Below are 20,774 nucleotides of genomic sequence, written 5' to 3'. Positions count from 1 at the left end.
AGAGTAATGTAATGTGCTCGTCCTACATTGGATTTACTTTAAACATTTGAATGTCTCTAGTAAACTAAGTGAACAAATACATTAAAAAAGCACAATAATTTCACGAGATTTGCACATGAAAACTGAATAAAATCACAAAGAAAACTTAGATGATAAAAATAATTTCTATTAGGGAATAACGTGGTGATATGTGTATTTTATACATTTTAACTTCTTTTTTCAACACACACGCCTCAGCAACACATAACGGCATGAGATGAGACAGCAGGTGGCGATAACACCGCAGATGGATGCAATGAAAGACGAAGAAGAAGAAAGCAGCGGAACCCGGAAGTGGCTGTCAACACTGACGGTCTCACTCGTAGACCTTTAGAGAGCAGTATTGACTCTTTTTTTTTTTTTTTTTTTTTTAAACTCTGTTTACGCATAAACAACCACACATGAAACAGGTTTAATGAGTCTGTTTCACTGACAATCCGCCTGCAGCAGCGATACTTTTATTTCGAGTCGGCGCCGTCCAACATGGCGGCGGTAGACGTGGAGGATGAGAGTATTTTGGCGTCGATCTTTAAGGACAGCTTCCCGGACAGCTGGAGGGACAACCCGGACTTCGCGGCCTACCTGTCCGAGCTGAGCTCCTTCGGGGTGGAGAAGCTGAGCCGGGAGCCGGAGCGGCTGGCGGAGGAGCGGGCTCAGATCCTGCAGCAGACCCGGGAGCTGGCCTTCTCCAACTACCAGACCTTCATCCGCACCGCCGACTGCACCGAGCACATCTACCGGGACTTCGGCCGAGTGGAGAGCAGCGTGTCCCGGCTGCTGGACAAGCTGCCCAGCTTCGGGGAAAGATGCAGGTCAGTGCCGCTCAGAGGTGAAGGTGGAATAAAACTACAACAACCGACCGTCTGTTAATTTGTCCACTGACAGAAAGTGAAGCTGAAATTACTGCGATGATGAGTCACTTTTCAAACATTTGCTGCTTTTCTTTATGTGTCAGTAAACTGAATATATTTTAGACAGCTCAGTTCACTGCGCGTCTGTCCTCCATCGACGTGGCTGGTACGTACTCAATATTCAAAGACTGTGATTGGACAAGACATGTTACCTGTCAGCTTCAAACAGAGGCTTAGGACAAGGGGCCCCCTGACCCCTGCTAATCCACCCACTGACAGAGCCATCAGAAGAAGTCGTGACGTGAAACGTGCTCTCTGTGTGACTCTGTCTGCGTTCAGGGGCTTCATGAAGGAGGCGGAGGAGATCGGAGCGAGTCGCCGGATGAACAGCCTCACGCTGAACCGCCACACCGAGATCCTGGAGATCCTGGAGATCCCTCAGCTCATGGACACCTGTGTTCGCAACGGCTACTATGAGGAGGCTCTGGAGCTGGCGGCGTACGTGAAGAGGCTGGAGAAGAAGCACTCGTCGCTCCCCGTCATCCAGGTGAGTCCAGGTGCACCTGAAAGACTCAAAGAATACATCACCTCGAGCTTTAGGTTCAACGCTGACACAGAGAAACAATAACCATATGTTGGCAGTGAAAGATGATCTTCATCCTGACGCAGCGCTGAACAATGAACCAATGAAATGACTAATTGTCTGAAGAGCGGCAGGTTTGATTCCTGTCGATCCATCAGTGATTTCTGACTCTCGTGTCTTCAGGGCATCGTGCGTGAAGTGCGCCAGTCGACTCAGCTGATGCTCAACCAGCTGCTGCAGCAGCTGCGCAGCAACTCGCAGCTGCCCGTCTGCCTTCGCGTGATTGGCTACCTGCGGAGGATGGACGTGTTCACAGAGGCGGAGCTTCGGGTGAAGTTCCTGCAGGCGCGAGGCACCTGGCTGAACTCCATCCTCGCCGCCATCTCTGAAGACGACCCCTACTTCCACATCACCAAAACCATCGAGGCCTGCAGGGTCCACCTGTTCGACATCATCACTCAGTACAGAGCCATCTTCTCGGACGAGGACCCGCTGGTCCCCCCCGCCGGCGGGCAGGCGGCGGTCAACGAGGCTGCCATCTTCCACGGCTGGGTGGTGCAGAAGGTGGCCGAGTTTCTGGAGACTTTAGAGAGGGACCTGCAGCGGGGCGTGGGGGGCCGCCTGGACTCCCTGCTGGGTCAGTGCATGTACTTCGGCCTGTCCTTCAGTAGGGTGGGGGCGGACTTCCGCGGACAGCTGGCGCCGATGTTTCAGCAGGTGGCAGCGGAGACGTTCTTCACGGCGGTGCAGGAGGCAGTGGACAAGTTCCAGGAGGACATGAACCTGTACACGCTCATCGCCCTGCCCTCGGTGCTGGGAGGGACCATCCCTCCCGTGGCCCCCAGCATCCAGCCCGGCACCCTGCAGCCCCCCATGACCCTGCTGGACTTCCAGCCGCTGGCCTGTTTCCTCAACAACATCTTGACCGCCTTCAACGACCTCCGGCTCTGCTGCCCCGTCGGCCTGGCTCAGGACGTCACCAGATGTCTGGAAGACGCCCTCAAGAAGGTGAGCAGGCTCCCGAGAGCAAGGTTCCTTCAGGTGAGCAGGTGAGTCTGGATCTGTGGATCCACGTGTCCGTCATCAGGTCTGCGAGGGTTCTGGTCTGCAGGTTCAGCCTGAGACGTCCATGACGACGATCAGAAGATCAACTTCACAGCAGACAGTCTGAGATGTTTCTGCTCTGCCTGCTGCGTTCACGCAGGTGTGCACACCTGACAGCAGCAGCCACACTGCGCTTCAGGTCCTGTCTGCTCTGTTTCCCGTCAGGTGACCCGTCAGATTTTGGTGTTTCACCGGGCGGAGGAGTCGGCCTTCAGCGGCAGAGAGAAGGAGCTGTTCGTCCAGTTCTGCTGTTCGTACGCCGACGACCTGCTGCCGTTCCTCAACCGCTGCCTGCAGGTGCTGTTCCCTCCGGCTCAGCTCGCCCTCATCCTGGGTGAGGATCCGCCTCCACCTGTCACTCAGAACACAAACCGTCACAGTGCTGCAGCTTTGAACTGAAGGCCAAAGACATTAAACAGTGAATTCAGGCGTCAATAAAAACATCTTCCAGCAGAGGTCGCTGTTCAGTCCGATTCACAGAAATGAATGAATCATAGATCTTAAAACCACAGAGCTCACACACAGTTTGCATTTCTTGTGAAAACAGTTTGAGTTTGTCAGGAAGAGAATAAATAAATAAATAATGTTCAGCCCGGCAGCTGATGAGTGCAGCCCTTCAGTTTTGGGGGGGCGCTGGCAGAACTGGTTTTGTCAGTCCAGGGTTTTGAAGTTGGCGCTCAGACATAAAGGGACTTTTGAACTCATGGCTTGTTGCTCCGCAGGTGTTCCTGCCACTCAGCTGCACAGGTACGGCAGTCTGGGCTGCATCGACGTCCCCGCGGTCCTCGAGCCGCTGGACTTCCTGCTTCCTGAGAGAGAGACGTTACCGCCGCCGACGGTGCCGGAGCTCGACGTCACCGCTGAACTCGACAGCCTGACGTTTGAGACCCAGCTCAAAGAGCCGCTGACGGGTCCCGACCTCACAGAGGAGGAGGGGCGTCCCGAGCCAGCGCCGAGTCCGTCCGTCCTCAGAGACTCTGAGTCAGAGGAACAGGACGAAGAGACGCTTCAGGGCGAAGACTTTTCCTTGGAGTGATGGACTCTGAACAATCATGTGACTTTTGTTTGTCCACTGTGACGGTGTGCCACAGAGGTTTGTGGGTAGTTTCTGTGCTCCAGGAGGCGGTGATGATATAAATTAAAAACTGGTTAACTTCCTCTCCTTCGCTGCCACGACTGTTTTCTTCTTCTGTTCAGGTGTGTTTAGCCTAGCTTAGCACAAAGACTGGAAGCAGGGGGAAACTGCTAGCATAGCACAAGAAGAGGTCTGCTTTAATGCTGGACTGCTCCTCCAGGATCTGGATTCAGGGATTATCTGAGGATCAAACGTTTGTCTGAACATGAAAATGAAGTTAAAGAGATTAAAGATTGAGTGTGAACGTGTGACTCTGCAGCAGCTTTTTGCTTTATTTCAGGAAAGTATTGATACATTATTGATAAATGGGTCAACAAACACTCAAATGTTCAGAGGGAAATGCTGGTTTTGTATTAAAGGTTCAGGCTTGTGTGTGTGCTCGTCCTACAGTGTGAGGGACATGGAGGACATGCAGGACCACCTGTACGCTCCTGTAAGGTCAGTCAGTCCAGTCCAGCTTCCTGTCAGCGCCTCACTTCTTCTTAACGAACTTCTTGTTGGTGGCGTTGGGGTTGGCGCGCCTCCTGCCGCCTCCACACTGCCCGTCTCTGATGTGGAGGTTGGCGGCTCGGCTGTAGATGTCATTCTGGCAGAAGGGCGACGCTCCGGCCACGTAGTCCGGGTTGAAGACATCCGTCTTCTGACGGGCTTTGCGGGACAGTCTCTGCTGGGGGTAATGCTGGTCCTCCACCAGCTGAGGGTTGTTGCTGTGTTTCCCTCCCTGAGGCAGCGGCAGCGAGTACTGAAACACGCAGAGGAGGAAATGATTGGTCAGCGCCACGCAGACAGGAAGTGAAGCCAGCCAGTAAATGAATGAATGAGTGAATGAAATGTGGGAAACTGAAGGGTCTGAAAACTAAAAACTCCAACCGAGCAACACGGACTGCAGCTGCGTTACAGAGGCGTGTGTGTGTGCATGCGTGTATGTGTGCATGTGTGCATGTATTTGTGTGTGTGTGTGTGTGTGCGTGCGTGCGTGCACGTCTCACCCTCAGTCCTCTGGCGTTCAGCACTTTGGGGTTTTTGGAGAAGTGCATCTGCACGCTGCCGTCCTCGCTGACCGTCATGGCCAGCTTCTTCAGAGTCTTGTTCCCACAGTGAGGACAGAACACTTTGTCCATGTTGCTGGTCGTCCTGAGGAGACAAACACGTTGAGCTTGTTAACGTTGGACACTTCACAGCTTCGGTCCCTCCGACGCTGCTGCAGAGACGGACTGCTTTAAACTGCAGCCTCATCACTGAAGGAAGGACAGACTGAAAGTCTTCGCATGTCTCAACTTTGCTCTAGCGCCCCCCTCTGGACACACAGCTCAGGCAGGTGGCTGACTCACCTGAAGCAGGCGTGACACCTGAGGATGTAGTTCCTCGCCTGTTTGATCAGCATCCCGTTCACGGACAGGACGTGGAGTCCGATCTGGATGAGGACGTTCTGCAAAGACACGGAGCAGAGACGGTCAGTCCACTGATCACGGATTGATTATTGATTGATTACTGAATCATTTGAGTCGTGTTTAGAGTACGCCGTCCGTTACCTGCATGGCAAAGTCGGTCGTCAGACATCCAACTCTGACATCAGCAGGAGCTGTCCAATCAGCAGAGTCCATCTTCACTTGTTTGATGTTACTGGGAGTGATCCAGCCGCCTCCGTCATCGTCCTCCTCTTCGTCCTCAGGCTCGTTCTCTTTGTCCTCGTCGTCTGATTGGCCGTCTGGCTCCTCTGTCTGCAGCAATGTGTCCAAGCTGCTCTCTGAGGGGTCGTCCACTTTCTGCAGACAGACAGACAGACGGACGGACATCACACTGTCAGGTAATCACAACAACCAATCAACACTGGTACCAGCCAGGTCCTGCCGCTGTCGGCCAATCAGGGTCTAGATTTGTGTGTGTTCACCTGAACTCACCAGTAGATCCAGCAGACTGTCGTCGATGGAGGCCGGCGGCTGCCTCCAGAAGTGGAAGCTGTTAAACTCACTGCTGTCGGAGGACGTCTCTCTGTCCGTCTGTTTCTGTTTCTTCTTTGAATTCAAAACCTCTGTTGAGTCCTGGAGGAGAACAGATCCAAATACTTTGATTAGTTTCAGCTCATTGACTGATGGACGCAGCTGAGACGAGACGGAGACATTCAGCAGACATTCAGTTCCTCTGAAGCGTCGACGACGATGGTTGAATACACCTGAAAACACCTGAAAGCAGCAGCTCAAAGTCCACATTTCACTTTGCAGCGACACAGGTGGACATCCAGCAGCACTGTCCCAATGAGACGCGATCCGTCCAATGAGGGGACCTGAGCAGGCTCAGCTGAATGGAACGCAGCCATCAGCCTTCTGTCTTCAAACTGAGGTCTGATCACGTCCAAACGTTTGACCAATCAGGACCCTCGAGGTTCAGCCTGATCAAAGTGGACAAACATGGAGCTCGTCTCCTGGTCCCTGTCTGTGGAGACAGTTCGATGGTCTCACTCACCAGTAAGTCCAGCAGGCTGTCGATGGATGGCAGCGGCTCTCTCCAGAAGTGGAAGCTGTTGAACTGGTCAGCGTCAGTGGCGTTTGACGACTTCGTCTCTGTTTGAGTCTGCGGGACGTCCGAAGCGTCCACAGGCTTCTAAAAGAAGACAGAGGACAAAATAAAGCGATGGACGGATGGACGGACAAACAGGCCTGAACGAGTCAAACTGCGTCTGAGCGTCACCTTGGAGGGGAAGTGGAATCCCGCCACGTTGACCGGCGTCTCCGGGTGTCTCTGCGTGGACTGAACCTTCACCTGAGACACAAAAGAGACAAACGTCAACCAGCTGAACGAGGCTGCGGGCACATCGTTAGCCTAGCTTAGCATAAATCCACCTCCCAACATAAAGGTTTTGTTTGTGGGTAACCGGAGGTCACAGCGAGGAGCTGCGCGGCGAGCCGCCGGCGCTCCACAGGTGTCTCCTCTCAGGTACCTTGAACTCGGGCTCTTTCTTCAGGTGCTGGGAGCCGACGTGCTCCACCTCCAGCTGGTACGTCAGGGCCAGCACCTTGATGTCGGTGGCCGACAGACTCGGGTAGTCCCCCGTCTTCTTGGAGAACTCGGTCACTGAGACAAACAAACAGCAGCTCAGACGCAGGTACGACGCTCAGGTGAGAAGCTTGTTTACAGATGTGACAACATGTGGACAGAGCAGAGAGAGGGGCCCGATGATGCGTTCAGGTTCCGCTTACCCAGTCTGATGTGTTCAGGACGCGGCTCTTTAAAGTTCAGCTGGTACGGCAGGAAGGCCAGACTCCTCCTGGTGGGTCTGTCTCTGATCTCGTCCACCACGTCTCTCAGTGTGTAGATGTTCCTGCCGATGTCCTGCAACACCACAAAGTGTCTGTCAAACAGAGACTTTCAGCCTCAGGACCGAAGCGTCGCCTCTGAGGGACGTCACGTGACCACGATATGACTCACAATACACAGGAGCAGCAGCACATTATTGATTATATGACAGGAGTCTGATCACATTATTGATCAGACGAACAGAGTCTGATCACATTACTGACTGCACACATCAGACACAAGACGGTCTGTCTATGGTGTCACCCGGACTGTCTGATCCGGACTGAACCTGAGCAACACTGACAGGTCTGTCACACTCAGTCTGGACAGGGGCACTGATGGACAGTCCTTCATAAACCGGCCTGTGACGCTGCAGGTCCAGCTGTCTGCGCGCGGAGCTCAGGCCTCCCTCACGGTGAGCTTCAGCCCCCACAGACAGACTAACAGACAGACTAACAGACAGACTAACAGACTAACTGACAGCACCGACGCTTCGAGCGAAGCTGCTCGAACAAAAAAACTCCTTCGCGGTTCAAACGTGAGTCGAGTCTCACCTGGAGAGGAGCCCTCTTCAAAAACGCTCCGGCGTCTGCGACAACATGCTCCACCAGGGTAGGCGCCATGTTGGATCAATGAGCAGCTCCCGGGCCGACCAATCAGAAGACAAGGAAGAGTCTCGTGACCCAAAGAACGCATTGGAGCCTCGTGCCCATCAGAAATCTAAGAATATCAGGAGATTTACTGATTTTAAAAGTCAAACTTGTGTTTTCGTTGTTGGAAATGTTTAATGTTTCTGTTGTTTTGGTCTCATGTTTGATGTTTATGTTTTATTTACGTTTTGTTTTAGATGTATTGATTGTTTTAGCTTAAATCTGTCTTTATATTATCTCTGATGTTTTACATCGAGATATTTTTAAAAAGTTAAATTCGGGTCAATGGAAAAACTATTTTTAACTGGAATAAATGTTTAATTTGGAGCAAAGTGTTGTTGTAGTCATGATTCATGTCTCCGTGTAGAAAACAAAGAGAGCCGATTCCGCAGTTTTCGGTATTTTTCCAGGGATCATGAACGCAGCGTCACGTGTCACTACGGTCACGTGACGTTTTGTTGACGGCAGAAGATGAAGGAAGATGGCGGCCCGCTGGAGCAGTGAGAATGTGGTGGTTGAGTTTCGGGATGCCCAGGTATTTATATCCGAAAGCTCAGGTGTGAGTAAAGTGGCTGACGGCTCAGGTGGACAGGTGGACAGGCGGAGGAGACTTTAACCGAGTCGAACACACGCAGTCCCGGTTCACACGGACGTATTTACAGCCTTCAGTTTAGCAGCGTTTCTCTGCGTTTATTGACTTCAGTGTTCGTGATTGATTAACGTTGAACGTGTTGTACTTCCGGTCTGTCAGACGGTGAAAAGATAAAACTTTCAATGACTCTTCCGGTAAGAGAGAAAGGTGAGGGTCGACAGGTGGATGTGCTGTGAGACACGTCACAGCTGACAGGTGACAGGTCCACACGAGAAGACAGAGGTGGAGACAGGAGACGAGACAAGAGACGGGGAACCAACAGACTGCAGGAGACATGAAGACATCACCCCGCGCTGTGGACACACTGTGGACACAGCATGTCGGTGGACGTCGTGTCTCTGCTGGTGCTTCAGCTTTATGAATCCAGCCTGATTAAAGTCACGCTGAGCTCTGATTGGCTGACAGGGACCGCGTTTTCAAAATAAAACTGGAGGAGGAGCTCGAACAGAAATCAGACTGATGACGATGTTTGATGGGGACCACCGTCCAGTCTGATCACCACCTGTCCCCTCACACATGTCTCAGCATCAGTAACAGGACATGTCCATCGAGGAATGTCCAGATCAAGTTCAGATTCAGTTTATCAAAATGATTGTGATCACGTGTCAGATAATGATTTATCTGAGCTTTCAGATCAGCGTCACCTTCTCTTCTTCTGTGGTTTCAGGCCACTGCCATGTCCGTGGACTGCCTGGGCTCGCACGCCGTGCTGTCTGGGTAAGTTCAGCTCGCTGCAGCGTCTCAGTGTCCATCATGACTGCAGGTCAGAAAGTCGAAGCTTTGATGGAGCTGCAGGTCAAAGTCTTCATGACAGACCTCAACGAGCGCAGCACTGACAGTGAACGCAGCTTCACGTGTCGTCATGGATACGACGATGAGGAGACGTTAAGGTCGTCCCTGTTTGTCTTCAGCATGGAGGGACAGGAGGTGCAGTGTCTGTGGAGAAGATCTTTGTTGTAGTTTCTTCACTGAGGCAGAAGCTGCAGGTTTCGTATTCTCTGTGTTGTGTGTGTGATGGAGGAGACGATGGACGGTGCGTTCAGGTCCAGTGTGTCTCCGTCAGGCTGCAGACAGAAAACATCAGCATCAAACCAGAAATCTGTCCCGATATCATGAAATCAGGAGACACGTCGACCTTGATCACCTCAGCTGCTTCTTCTTCTTCTCTGGTGCTCTAAATGCGTTTCAGGCGGCGTTTCCTCTACATGGTGAACCTGGAGGCTCCGTCCGAGCCGCCGAGGAAGATCGGCCGACAGAGCAAGTGGGACGTGGGGACGGTCCAGTGGAATCCTCACAGATCAGAGTCCCACGTCTTCGCTGCCTCGGTGAGTTCAGGTGTTCACAATGAAGAAAGTGAGCTCCTGAAATCTAGAGCCAGTGTTTCTGAGTGTGTGCGTGTGTGTGTGCATGTGTGTGTGGTCCTCAGAGTAACCAGCGTGTGGATCTGTACTCGTGGAGAGACGGCTGTGGAGAAGTTCACACCTCCCTGCAGGGACACACCCGGGTCATCAGGTAACAGCAGAGATAATCATCGAACGCACCTCTGGACCTCTCTCGCTGTGAGGTGTTCAATGACTTGTGATGAGTTCATGGACACATTGCAATGTGTTCATGGACTCGCTGTGATGTGTTCATGGACTCGCTGTGATGTGTTCATGGAGTCGCAGTGATGTGTTCATGGACTCACTGTGATGGATTCGCTGTGATGTGTTCATGGACTAGCTGTGATGTGTTCATGGACCAGCTGTGATGTGTTCATGGACTCGCTGTGATGTGTTCATGGACTCGCTGTGATGTGTTCATGGACTCGCTGTGATGTGTTCATGGACTAGCTGTGATGTGTTTGTGTCCACAGTGATCTGGACTGGTCCTGGTTTGAGCCCGAGTTCCTGGTCACCAGTTCAGTGGACACCTACATCTACATCTGGGACACCAGGTCAGAGGAAGTGATGATATAATGATTCATCAGGTGGTTTGATGTCAACAAGAAAACAGTCTCACCTCAGTTCAGCAGCAGTTCCGGAGCTTTTGACCGTATCACATGACCTTCATTGCATAATTAGACGTAAAGACGTCAGTCGTCTAAACGCGTGACGTCTCCTCTGTTTGACTCCACAGAGACACTCGGAAACCCACGGTGGCGCTGTCAGCTGTCGGTGAGCCAACGGACAGACTTTTTTGTGTGTTTGTTGAATATGAAATAGAAAGAACAGAAATGTTTCTGCAGACGAGATTTAAATGTCAATCGTCAGAGCGTCTTTGAACGCATCATCACAGATATTCATGAAGACGAGCGGCTCACACAGAGCTCGACGGTCTGATGCTTTCAGCATTTGTAGTTAAAGAGCTCTAACCTGCAGCATCACCTGTTTCCTCTGGATGTTCACACCTGTCCCATTTTTCCATCCCCTCGCCGTCTCCAGCCGGGGCGTCTCAGGTGAAGTGGAACAGGAAGAACCAGTACCTGCTGGCGTCCAGCCACGACGGAGACATCCGGATCTGGGACAAAAGAGTGAGCAGACAGGATGTTGTGTGTGCCGCAGCGAGCTGTGTGTGCGCGTCAGAGGCGTAAATGTTTGTGTGGTTCCCTCCGGACAGAAGCCGAACACGGCGGTGGAGTACGTGGCGGCTCACCTGTCCAAGATCCACGGCCTCGACTGGCATCCAGACAACGAGTTCATCCTCGCCACGTCGAGCCAGGACAACTCCGTGAGGGTGAGGACAGCAAGCGCTCACACTTCCTGTCCATACCTGCTCTCTGCCAGCAGCGGTTAACTTGCGTGTTTTCTCCCCTGTTTTGTGTGTGTGTGTGTGTGTGTGTGTGTGTGTGTGTGTGTGTGTGTGCGTGTGTGTGTGTGTGTGTGCGTGCGCGCGTGTGTGTGTATGTGTGTGTAGTTTTGGGATTACCGACAGCCCAGGAAGTACCTGAACATCCTGTCCTGTCAGGTGCCGGTGTGGAAGGCCAGGTACACGGTGAGTATCAGAGCCGAGCTCAGAACACACTGGAGGTCCTCCTCTTCATCAGCCATGTCACATTTTCTGTGTGTGTGTGTGTGCGCGTGTGTGTGCCTGTCAGCCCTTCTCCAACGGCCTGGTCACAGTGATGGTTCCTCAGCTGAGGAGAGAGAACAGTCTGTTACTGTGGAGCACGCTCGACCTCAACAGTCCCGTCCACGCCTTCGTGGGACACGACGACGTGGTGCTGGAGTTCCAGTGGAGGCCGCAGAAAGAAGGTGACCAATCACACGCTGAGGTTTAGGAGTTCACACACACCCTGCTAAACTTCAGTGAAGAGTCTGTGTACAGACAGTGTCTGTGACAGAGCTAGGCTAACAGTTTCCCTTTGCTTCCAGTCTTTGTGCTAAGCTATGCTAAAAGCACCTTTTTCTGATAAAACCATCAAACTCGGTGGTGCCTGAAGCCTGTGTGTGTGTGTGTGTGTGTGTGTGTGTGTGTGTGTGTGTGTGTGTGTGTGTGTGTGTGTGTGTGTGTGTGTGTGTGTGTGTGTGTGTGTGTGTGTGTGTGTGTGTGTGTGGGCCTCTGCAGGCTCGAAGGACTTCCAGCTGGTCACGTGGTCCAGAGACCAGACTCTGAGGATATGGAGGGTGGACCCTCAGCTGCAGAAGGTCAGTGTGCAGCCTGAGACAGACGAGCCTTCTGCTGCCTCTGATTCACCCTCATGCCTGTGTGTTGTTGTTGGTGTAGCTGTGTGTCAGTGACGTAGTTGAGGACATGATGGACGGGATGTCTCTCACCGTGGAGGCGGAGAAGTCTCTATCGTCTCAGGAGCCCGGCGGTCATCACAGCGTCGGTCCCGTGGCTGAAAACCTGCAGGGTGAGGGTCTCAAACATGATGATGAACACCACAGCTGACAGAGGGACAGACAGATGGACAGGCGGACAGACAGGCGGACAGACAGGTGGACAGAGGGACAGGCAGACAGACAGGCGAACAGATGGTCAGACAGCGGGACAGGCGGACAGACAGGCGGACAGAGGGACAGACAGGCAGACAGACAGGCAGGCTGAGGGACAGACAGAGGGACAGACAGACAGAGGGACAAACAGACAGACAGAGGGACAGACAGACAGGCAGGCTGAGGGACAGATGGGCAGACAGAGGGACAGACAGACAGGTGGACAGACAGACAGGTGGACAGACAGATGGGCGGACAGACAGACAGACAGACAGACAGACAGACAGACAGACGGGTTGTCAGCAGCAGGCAGAGAGACTCTCCCTGTCAGGTCAGAGTCTCACCTGTCGTCTTCCTGTCCTGCTGTCTCAGATCAGGACTCTGGAGGTCGTCAGGACTCGGCGGGTTCAGGTCTTCCTCAGACTCTGCAGCAGGAGTTCTCATTGGTCAACCTGCAGATCAGAAACGTCAACGTGGAGGTGAGACGGGGACTGACGATTTCATCACTGAAGGGACCGAGTGTCATGTGATGGTCCTCAGTGTCTTCATGTGTCTGGACGTCTGTATCTGTTGACTCAGGCGGCTGCCTTTTCAAAATAAAAGCAGCTGATTCTCACTAGTTTCTGCTACATTCTCAGCTGCCTTTTCAAAATAAAAGCAGCTGTTTTTCTGCTACATTCTCGGCTGCCTTTTCAAAATAAAAGCAGCTGTTTTTCTGCTACATTCTCGGCTGCCTTTTCAAAATAAAAGCAGCTGTTTTTCTGCTACATTCTCGGCTGCCTTTTCAAAATAAAAGCAGCTGTTTTTCTGCTATATTCTCGGCTGTTTTTACTCGTGTTTTCCACCTTTTGTTCGTGAAGTGAAACTAACTTCAGTAAACATCATATAAACATATAATCACATCACTGTGAATAAGACGCTGATGTGAGGAACTCTTAAGTTACCGATCGCGTTCGAGAACAGTGGAACAGGAAGTGATGTCACACTGAACGGCGTCCGTCTTGTGCAGATGGATGCGGTGAACCGCAGCTGCGTGGTGTCGGCTCACTTCGGCAGCCATCAGGTTCACCTGGTGATGAAGTTTCCCGCTCAGTATCCCAACAACGCCGTGCCCACCTTCCAGTTTGTTTCCCCGACAACCATCCCCTCCGCCATGAAGACCAAGATCCAGAAGGTACAGACGCTCCTGAATGCACCACAGCACACTGATTTTGACTTTTATTTAAAAGTTTGACACACCAACGTGTTCCGGTGTTCTTCTGCTGAGAATAAAATGACGACGATGATGATGATGATAATGATGATGATGATGATGATGATGATGATGATGATGATGAAGATGAAGATGATGTTCTGAAGAGACGCTTTGTGTTTTTTGTGTTTCGCCTCAGATTCTGACGGACACGTCACTTCAGAAGGTGAAGAGGAACCAGAACTGTCTGGAGCCGTGTGTCCGCCAGCTGGTGTCCTGTCTGGAGTCAGACATGGTGAGGACACACACACACACACACACACACACACACACACACACACACACACACACACACACACACACACACACACACACACACACACACACACACAGGAAGCTGTGATTTAAAGGAATACATCAACAGTTAAATCTCGCTGCTGTGTCCTCGTGACGTCTCCTCTGTCAGACGCAGGAGGACGGTCCAGCCTCGGGTCCCTTCATCCTGTCCAACCCCGTCACTCCGGCCCTGCAGGCGTTTCCTCGAGTCACCAACACATACGGCTCCTACCAGGTGACAAACACGTAGGCCGGCGGTGGGGAAGCTCTGGTCCGTGGGTCCGTCTGCGGCCCTCCAGATGGTCCTCTCTCATGCCTTCTCTTCTTTCCAGGACGCCAACATCCCGTTCCCTCGGACCTCCGGCGCTCGTTTCTGTGGCACCGGCTGTTTGGTTTACTTCACCCGACCAATCACCATGCACCGCTCTGCCCCGCCCACTGAGCCCACGCCCAGGTAAAAACACACTCAGGTGTTTGTAGCTTCAGCTGCAGTGAGAACAAAGTGAAATCTTAAAGCGACGTGTTGAGCGTCATCACTGAATGTTCTCAGTCATAATCAGCCATATTTAGAGGAAAGCGTTTGATTGGAGGGCGATGATGTCACATTTGTCACTTCAGCTGCCTCCTCCTCTTCTGTTTCCTGTCTGCCTCTCCACGACGAATCACTGATGTGCTTTTATTGTGAAGACACAGTTTTTCACAGAAGTGACAGAAACTGCAGGAAAAGTTCAAACCCCGCCCACTTTCTCACCTCCACTCAGCTGACCAATCACAGTGTGAAGAGGGTGTGACTTTGACTGTCTTTGTGCTCAGCTAAGCTAAACGTGTGTGTGTGTGTGTGTGTGTGTGTGTGTGTGTGTGTGTGTGTGTGTGTGTGTGTGTGTGTGTGTGTGTGTGTGTGTGTGTGTGTGTGTTTCAGGTCCCTGTCGGCTCTGTCGGCCTATCACAGCGGAGTGTTGACTCCGATGAAGATGCGTTCAGAGTCTCAGAGCACTCTGCGTTTGTACAGCGGCAGCCCGACGCGCTCCGACAAAGACACTGTGTCCATCTCGTCCTTCTACTATAAAGAACGGGTGAGACGCACGCACACAGGCACACACACACACGCACACACAGCGTCCAGCTGACTTTCTGCTGTCTGACTAAATGAACTGACAGGAAGCTCGTAACATCACGCCGTTTCGTTTACTCACAGCTGTGACACAAACGTCATTGTGACCTTCTGAACTTTGCAGCAGCTTTTCAAACATGGAGGCGCAGACAGATCTCAGGAAGACTTTGTCTTCTTCTCATGAACTAACGTCCGTCTTTACCTCCACGTTCAGCGAGCTCTGCGCTGAGCTGATGGGTAGTTCAGGGGGACTGGGAATGTAGAGCGCTGGCAGCTGTGGTTTGGATGTCAACGTCCTGTCTCTCTGATGGGCTTCTGTTTGCTTTGTTTTTTCTTGTGTGGTTTTGCTCCGGCCAATCACCTGCCCCCCTGCTGCTGCGGGCAACTCCTCCTTCCTTTTCTCCTCCAATCAGAAGCTCCCAATCTCTGCCTCCCGCCGCTGGTCTGTCCAAACCCTCCATGATTGGCCGGTACTGAGCTCTGCCCCTCTTTTCTCTCGTGTCTCCCTCCGTCACTCCTCCTCTCCTCGTCGGGGTTTTATCAGTTTTGTGCTTGTCCCTGATTGGCCGACGTCCCTTCGACTAACAGACTGACGGTCGTGTCACTAACGAGGTGAACTTCAATCGTGTTCTGAATTAGAATTTTAACGTCAAACTGGAGGCTGTGATTTCCTTAGTTTACTTGAGCTTCAGGTTTTTTCTCTTCGTTTTTCATGTCCTGTTTGTTTGAATCTCAGCAACACCAAGTCCACTCGCTTAGCTTAGCTTAGCTTAGCTTAGCTTAGCTTAGCTCAGCCTATGAGCGTCTCACAGGAGGGACTGGCTGTAGCGGCAGCGGCTAACAGCGTTAGCTAAATTCGAATTCAGAACACGACCTGCTCTGACTTCCTGTCTGCTGAGCAGCTCTTAACGCTCACTAATGTCTAACAGCAGCTGAGTTTCTGTGAACTGCGTTTCGTTTTTTACTGAGTTCACTTTAAACGATGTTTGAGGTAATTTGGCTGCAGAAGAGTCAACAAACTGAAAACCAACCACGAGTTCACACTGCGAGACCGACGAGTCCAAGCTCTGCAAGGACAAACCATCCACAGTCCATTCAGGACACCACGTCAGTGTCAGGCAGCCGGCCAATCAGATCACAGCTTTGTCTCCATCAGTAACAGCTGTTCAAACCTGAGAAATAACTCTTTTTGTCCCTTGAACAGACCGATAGTTTTGTCTCTCGGAGACAAGCAGGAAACAAATTCAGCTACTAAACTGTTCGTGGTTCAGAGGATGAACCCCAATGACCTTGTTAACCCTTCAGTTTGGTCCATAAAGGGGACATTTTGTCCCAAAGATGACGGTCCATCCAGAGCTGAGGCCACGGGTACAGATCAGCTGTGTGTCCACCATCAGTCGGTGTCTCGCAGTGTCAACTGTCTCCTGCAGTAATTTGACATCAGACCACTTTTAATCAGGTGGTGCTTTGTCTCCTCTGGGCCTGCTGTCTCCCTCCTCCTCCCGTCTGTCTGTCTGTCTGTGTGTGTGTCTGTCCATCCGTCAGAAATCCCGCCGGTTTAAGACGAAGCGAGAGGGGACAGACTACAGCAACCGTCCCATCAAACTGGCCGGGAAGGTCATCATCCAGGAGATCTCCTGCCTGCTGCCCGTCCACAAAGCTCTGGGCGAGAGCTACATGTGAGAGCCGTCCGTCCATCTGGTCCATCAGTCCATCAGATCAATCAGATCAATCAGTCCATCAGATCAATCAGATCAATCAGTCCATCAGATCAATCAGTGATCGACAGGTGTAGTCAGGTGAAGCTGTGAGAGTAACAGTCAGTTTTCAGTGAACACAGCGAGCATGAATCAGTCCTCAGAGGAGTCACTGCAGGCGGCAGGGAATCGAACCTTCGCCTCTCAGCTCGTCTCAAACTGAACCAGGTCTCGTGTCTTTATGACACGTCATGTTTTCTGTCCTCAGTCTGAACATGAACGACGTCCAGGAGACGTGTCAGAAGAACGCAGCGGCAGCCGTCACGGTCGGACGCAGAGATGTCGCAAAGGTGACAATTTTAGCTTCTTAGATTCGTCTTTTCTGTCCTCTAGTTCGTCCCAAAGCACGTCCCCTCTCCACACGGTGGCGCTGTAGCAGTTCTGAAGTTTCAACGTCTTCTGTCCACTGTGACTTTGTTTTATATCAGAAACTAATGAGAACTGCTGCAGTCTGTCCACAGTCTGTCCACTGTGGTTCCACAGTGTGTCCACCGTGTGTCCACAGTGTCCAGACCTGAACGTCCACCTCTGTCCTTTAGACTCAAAATGCTGACGTTAACATCTTCCGTCTGTGTGAATCTTGTCTTCATCATCGTGCAGGTGTGGGCGCTGGCGTCAGCAGCGACCAATCAGGACCTGAGTCCAGACTCAGACCCGGACACAGAGACGCCCTGGGCCAGACACCCATTTGGACGCCGCCTGCTGGAGACGCTGTGAGTTTGTTTGTTTGTTTCCTCCAGTTTAAAACCCTGAAAAGTCCTCCGTCAGGCCGCGATGGGACGTCTTCCCTCCTGACACGTTCGGCTTTAGTTCGCCTCACAAACGGGTTTTCCCCTCCTGGACCCAAAAAACATGGAAGCAGCTTCCCATTAAAGGCCTTTGGGTCAAAGAACTGTCCTTCAGGGGACGCAGGACAGACAAGTCTCTGAATGGAAAATATATAATGTTGCTCAGAGAAATCGACGAGGCGTTCAGGGCCCAAACTAACTCTGTGTGTTTGTGTGTCACACCTGCAGCTTGGATCACTACAGTCACATGAGCGACGTCCAGACGCTGGCCATGCTGTGCAGCGTCTTCAGGGCTCAGGCTCCAGCTCAGGACTGTTACTCCCTGTATGGACACCACCCGTCTCGCTCCTCCGTCTTCCCTCCACACCACTCCAGATACGTAAGTCCTCCCCGTGAGCGCAGGAAGCGCTGCTGGTTAGCCGGTTAGCTGGTTAGCTAACGGGATGCAACATGCGATGAAGCTGGAAGCCTGTAGGGGACGCCGGCAGAGGACAAAATGTCCTGATCAGTTTCAGAACGTATGAATGTAGTTCAGAGACAGACATGACACGTAGACGCAGCAGCGTCTCAGCTTCAGGAAGTGATGTAACCATGTGTGTCCCTGTCTCAGCCCAGCTTCACCTCCAGCTCCATCACCTCGGGCTCGTGCTCCAGCACCTCTGACTCCATCACTACGACCACCTGGAACACAGGTGAGCCTCCACAGCGCCGCTCACAGGCCGGCTGCTGGACTGCACTGCCTACACGTGTGAGCTTCACAGGACGTCTGGAGCTCTCTACCAATCAGATGGTTTGTTTTGTTGGCAGGTAGAGACCCTGAGCACGCCAGCCCCTGGGGCGAATCCTCTCCTGACGACTACCGCTTCGCCTCCCAGGGTTACACGGACCCACGGGAACGAGAACGAGAGCAGCACGACATGAACAAGAGGTGATGAGGCTGCAGAGGCCTGAAGCTTCAACCGCTGTGTGTTCATGAGCAGAACTGTGATGTCACTTCCTGTTCCCCGCAGACTGCTGGACCCCGCCAACATGCTGCAGTTTGACGACTTTAAGAAGTGTTACGGTGAAATCCTGTACCGCTGGGGTCTGAGGGAGAAGAGGGCCGAGGTGCTGAAGTTCGCCTCCTGTCCGCCTGAACCTCACAAAGGCATTGGTACGCCCCCCCCCCCCACATTCAGCCCCTGCATGCTCACGTAGGGAAACCCCAGAACACAGGAAGTGTTACGAATGAGCAGTTCAGTCAAAATGATTTATTATCAAGTCAAAACGAGGGTTTACCGTCTGCTCGTCTCCTCTCAGCTTCCTTTGTCTCATGAGGACGCCGTCCTCCTCTGTTGTCTCCCGCAGAGTTCGGTGTGTACTGCTGTCACTGTCGCAGTCAGGCTCGTGGGACTCAGTGCGCCGTCTGCAAGCGTCTCACCTTCCAGTGCGCCATCTGCCACGTGGCCGTACGCGGCTCCTCCAACTTCTGCCTGAGCTGCGGCCACGGAGGACACACCAGTCACATGATGGACTGGTTCCGCCGGCAGGACGAGTGTCCGGCCGGCTGCGGCTGCCACTGTCTGCTGCAGAGCACCTTCTGACGGGACGTCTCTGCTGAGAGGACGTCTGAGCGCTCGGACCCGAGGCGGCCGAGCTGCGACTGACCCGAGCGAAGACTCAACCCACAGAAGTGACACATGTAAAATGTTCTGTTTCTCCTTCAGGCTGTAAAAGAAGCAGCTCTGCACCTTCTACAGCTTCACCTGTTTGTTTAAGTCAGAGGAGCCGGAGGAATCCTCCACGTCTGGTCACTGAGACACCAAATGCCTCGCCGTCACGCCATCTCGCCATCCGCCAGCAGCTTCAGAGACAGAAACGTCTCTGAGCTTCAGAAGTGAAAATCAGGTGTGGAGTCCTCAGAGTGTGTGTGAAGGGCTGCAGTGTGTGAGGATTCACTGTGCAGTAAGAACACACACAGCAACACAAAATACACACTTTCACTGAAAAGCAGGAGGCGTTACTCGTGACTACGTGCTGTGAAACTCTGAGCGACTCCATCGTGTGACGGACAGTTTAAAGTGAACAGCTGCACCAGTAGATGGCGATGAGGACGAAGACGTCGGTCCGTCCAGCACAGTTCAGAGGGGTCACGCTCCGGTGGACGCGATGCACCGATGAGACACTCATGCAGCTTCGTTCCTGACGTGTCCTCACATTGACAGCGGCCTTAAAGACGTGATCACAGGACTGTTTTTAATGTGAAGAGAGAGCGTCTGTGAATGTTCTTTATGAGGAAAACGAAGGATGTTAAATGAAGTTTAGGTGAAATAAAAGTCAAAGTGTCATTTATACGACTACTGAAGATTTTCATGAACTCTTCAAAGACCTCGTCCTTCCCTTTAGCGCCACCCTCAGCACAAACGACATTTTTCATCATGTACTTGCTTTTTCACGCAACATAGACGAGCAGCGGCGATGCGAGCATCTCACTTTCATACGACTGTAAACGCTCCCACTGGTTTGTGGACCATCAGCCACGCCCTGAAGCGTACTCGTCTTTATCTAAATTTTATTCTAAATGGAACCATAATTAACAAAATGAGCATCACGCTGCACTGAAGAAGACTTGAAACTAGCAAGATTGGATTATTTGTCGCTGGCTCTCGTCCACACATTCAAGCAGACAGACTTTAGTCTCATGGAGAAGACTCAAGGTCACAGGACGTGGCTGGATTTCCAAATTTCACAAAGGTAAAATAAGTTCAGTACATCAGTTAGCTAGCGTTAGCTAACAGGTTAAGTAGCTAACGCTAGCTAACATCAGTTATTACTACTAGTGTAATTTACTAACATTTATGGCAGTCATTAACAGTCAGGTATTTGAAGTGCAGTCAAGGCTTCTGTGAAGCGGACCTGATGCACCCGACTCTTCAGCCTGAGCTGAAAGAGGCTGCAGCCAAGCAGTCTGTCCAGCCAGCTACTTCGTTAGCTAACGCTAGCTAACAGATATTATCTAGTCTAACTGAGGCCCGGATGTGGCCCGCGGGCCGCAAAATGCCTAGCTCTGCTGTAGCTCCTCCCTGCCTGGGACCTGGGACTCTCCTCCAGCTCCAGTCAGCTCCTCCTCCTCCTCCTCTTCTCCTGTTGGAGGATCCTCGACCAATAATGGATCAATGTTTTCGATGTCATTCCACAAATCGTTTGGTAAAGAGTTCGTTAGCTTAAAAACAATCTTTAGCTCTCTGCCGCGGCAGTTACCATAGCAACAGACGAACAGGCGATGGTGCCTTCAGGAGCCGTGGGACGTCAGATAATTAATCGTGATAAAAGAAAACTACGCAGTCAAGAAACGTTTTTCTGCTACAGAAAACAGGAATCAAGAA

General features: G+C 52.0%; 3 protein-coding genes across 5 annotated transcripts; 2 read left to right on the top strand and 1 right to left on the bottom strand.

The window, feature by feature from the left end:
* The first annotated feature begins 304 nt into the window (after window positions 1-304).
* cog8 (component of oligomeric golgi complex 8) lies at window positions 305-3,962 on the top strand. Its single transcript, XM_070967257.1, has 5 exons — window positions 305-851; window positions 1,230-1,437; window positions 1,657-2,481; window positions 2,743-2,911; window positions 3,300-3,962. Exons 1-5 carry the CDS (start codon window positions 523-525, stop codon window positions 3,611-3,613), a joined length of 1,845 nt encoding a protein of 614 aa, XP_070823358.1. The 5' UTR covers window positions 305-522; the 3' UTR covers window positions 3,614-3,962.
* On the bottom strand, window positions 3,949-12,078 carry nob1 (NIN1 (RPN12) binding protein 1 homolog). Of its 2 annotated transcripts, XM_070967470.1 has the most exons (11): window positions 12,064-12,078; window positions 10,698-10,807; window positions 6,910-7,042; window positions 6,651-6,784; window positions 6,401-6,472; window positions 6,176-6,313; window positions 5,614-5,754; window positions 5,245-5,478; window positions 5,044-5,141; window positions 4,702-4,846; window positions 3,949-4,454 (listed from the first exon to the last, which is right to left on the bottom strand). In XM_070967470.1, exons 2-11 carry the CDS (start codon window positions 10,704-10,706, stop codon window positions 4,185-4,187), a joined length of 1,374 nt encoding a protein of 457 aa, XP_070823571.1. In that variant the 5' UTR covers window positions 10,707-10,807; window positions 12,064-12,078; the 3' UTR covers window positions 3,949-4,184. The 2 variants fall into 2 exon arrangements, with proteins under 2 accessions (XP_070823571.1, XP_070823485.1); XM_070967384.1 differs by lacking the exons at window positions 10,698-10,807; window positions 12,064-12,078 and adding an exon at window positions 7,561-7,726.
* Window positions 8,104-19,760, top strand: wdr59 (WD repeat domain 59). Of its 2 annotated transcripts, XM_070967052.1 has the most exons (27): window positions 8,104-8,191; window positions 8,976-9,025; window positions 9,498-9,633; window positions 9,735-9,820; window positions 10,164-10,244; window positions 10,427-10,464; window positions 10,732-10,820; window positions 10,907-11,023; window positions 11,204-11,281; window positions 11,385-11,541; window positions 11,855-11,934; window positions 12,014-12,143; window positions 12,598-12,704; window positions 13,235-13,399; window positions 13,617-13,712; window positions 13,884-13,988; window positions 14,086-14,207; window positions 14,673-14,826; window positions 15,278-15,334; window positions 16,410-16,543; window positions 16,830-16,911; window positions 17,222-17,334; window positions 17,638-17,788; window positions 18,020-18,101; window positions 18,217-18,337; window positions 18,420-18,562; window positions 18,757-19,741. In XM_070967052.1, exons 1-27 carry the CDS (start codon window positions 8,138-8,140, stop codon window positions 18,990-18,992), a joined length of 2,964 nt encoding a protein of 987 aa, XP_070823153.1. In that variant the 5' UTR covers window positions 8,104-8,137; the 3' UTR covers window positions 18,993-19,741. The 2 variants fall into 2 exon arrangements, with proteins under 2 accessions (XP_070823153.1, XP_070823236.1); XM_070967135.1 differs by lacking the exon at window positions 15,278-15,334 and having other exon boundaries at window positions 18,757-19,760.
* The last annotated feature ends 1,014 nt before the right edge of the window (window positions 19,761-20,774 follow it).

Source organism: Chaetodon trifascialis, chromosome 1 (assembly GCF_039877785.1).
Source record: "Chaetodon trifascialis isolate fChaTrf1 chromosome 1, fChaTrf1.hap1, whole genome shotgun sequence".
Classification (NCBI taxonomy): domain Eukaryota; kingdom Metazoa; phylum Chordata; class Actinopteri; order Chaetodontiformes; family Chaetodontidae; genus Chaetodon; species Chaetodon trifascialis.
This window is presented reverse-complemented; position numbering and strand designations above follow the sequence as displayed.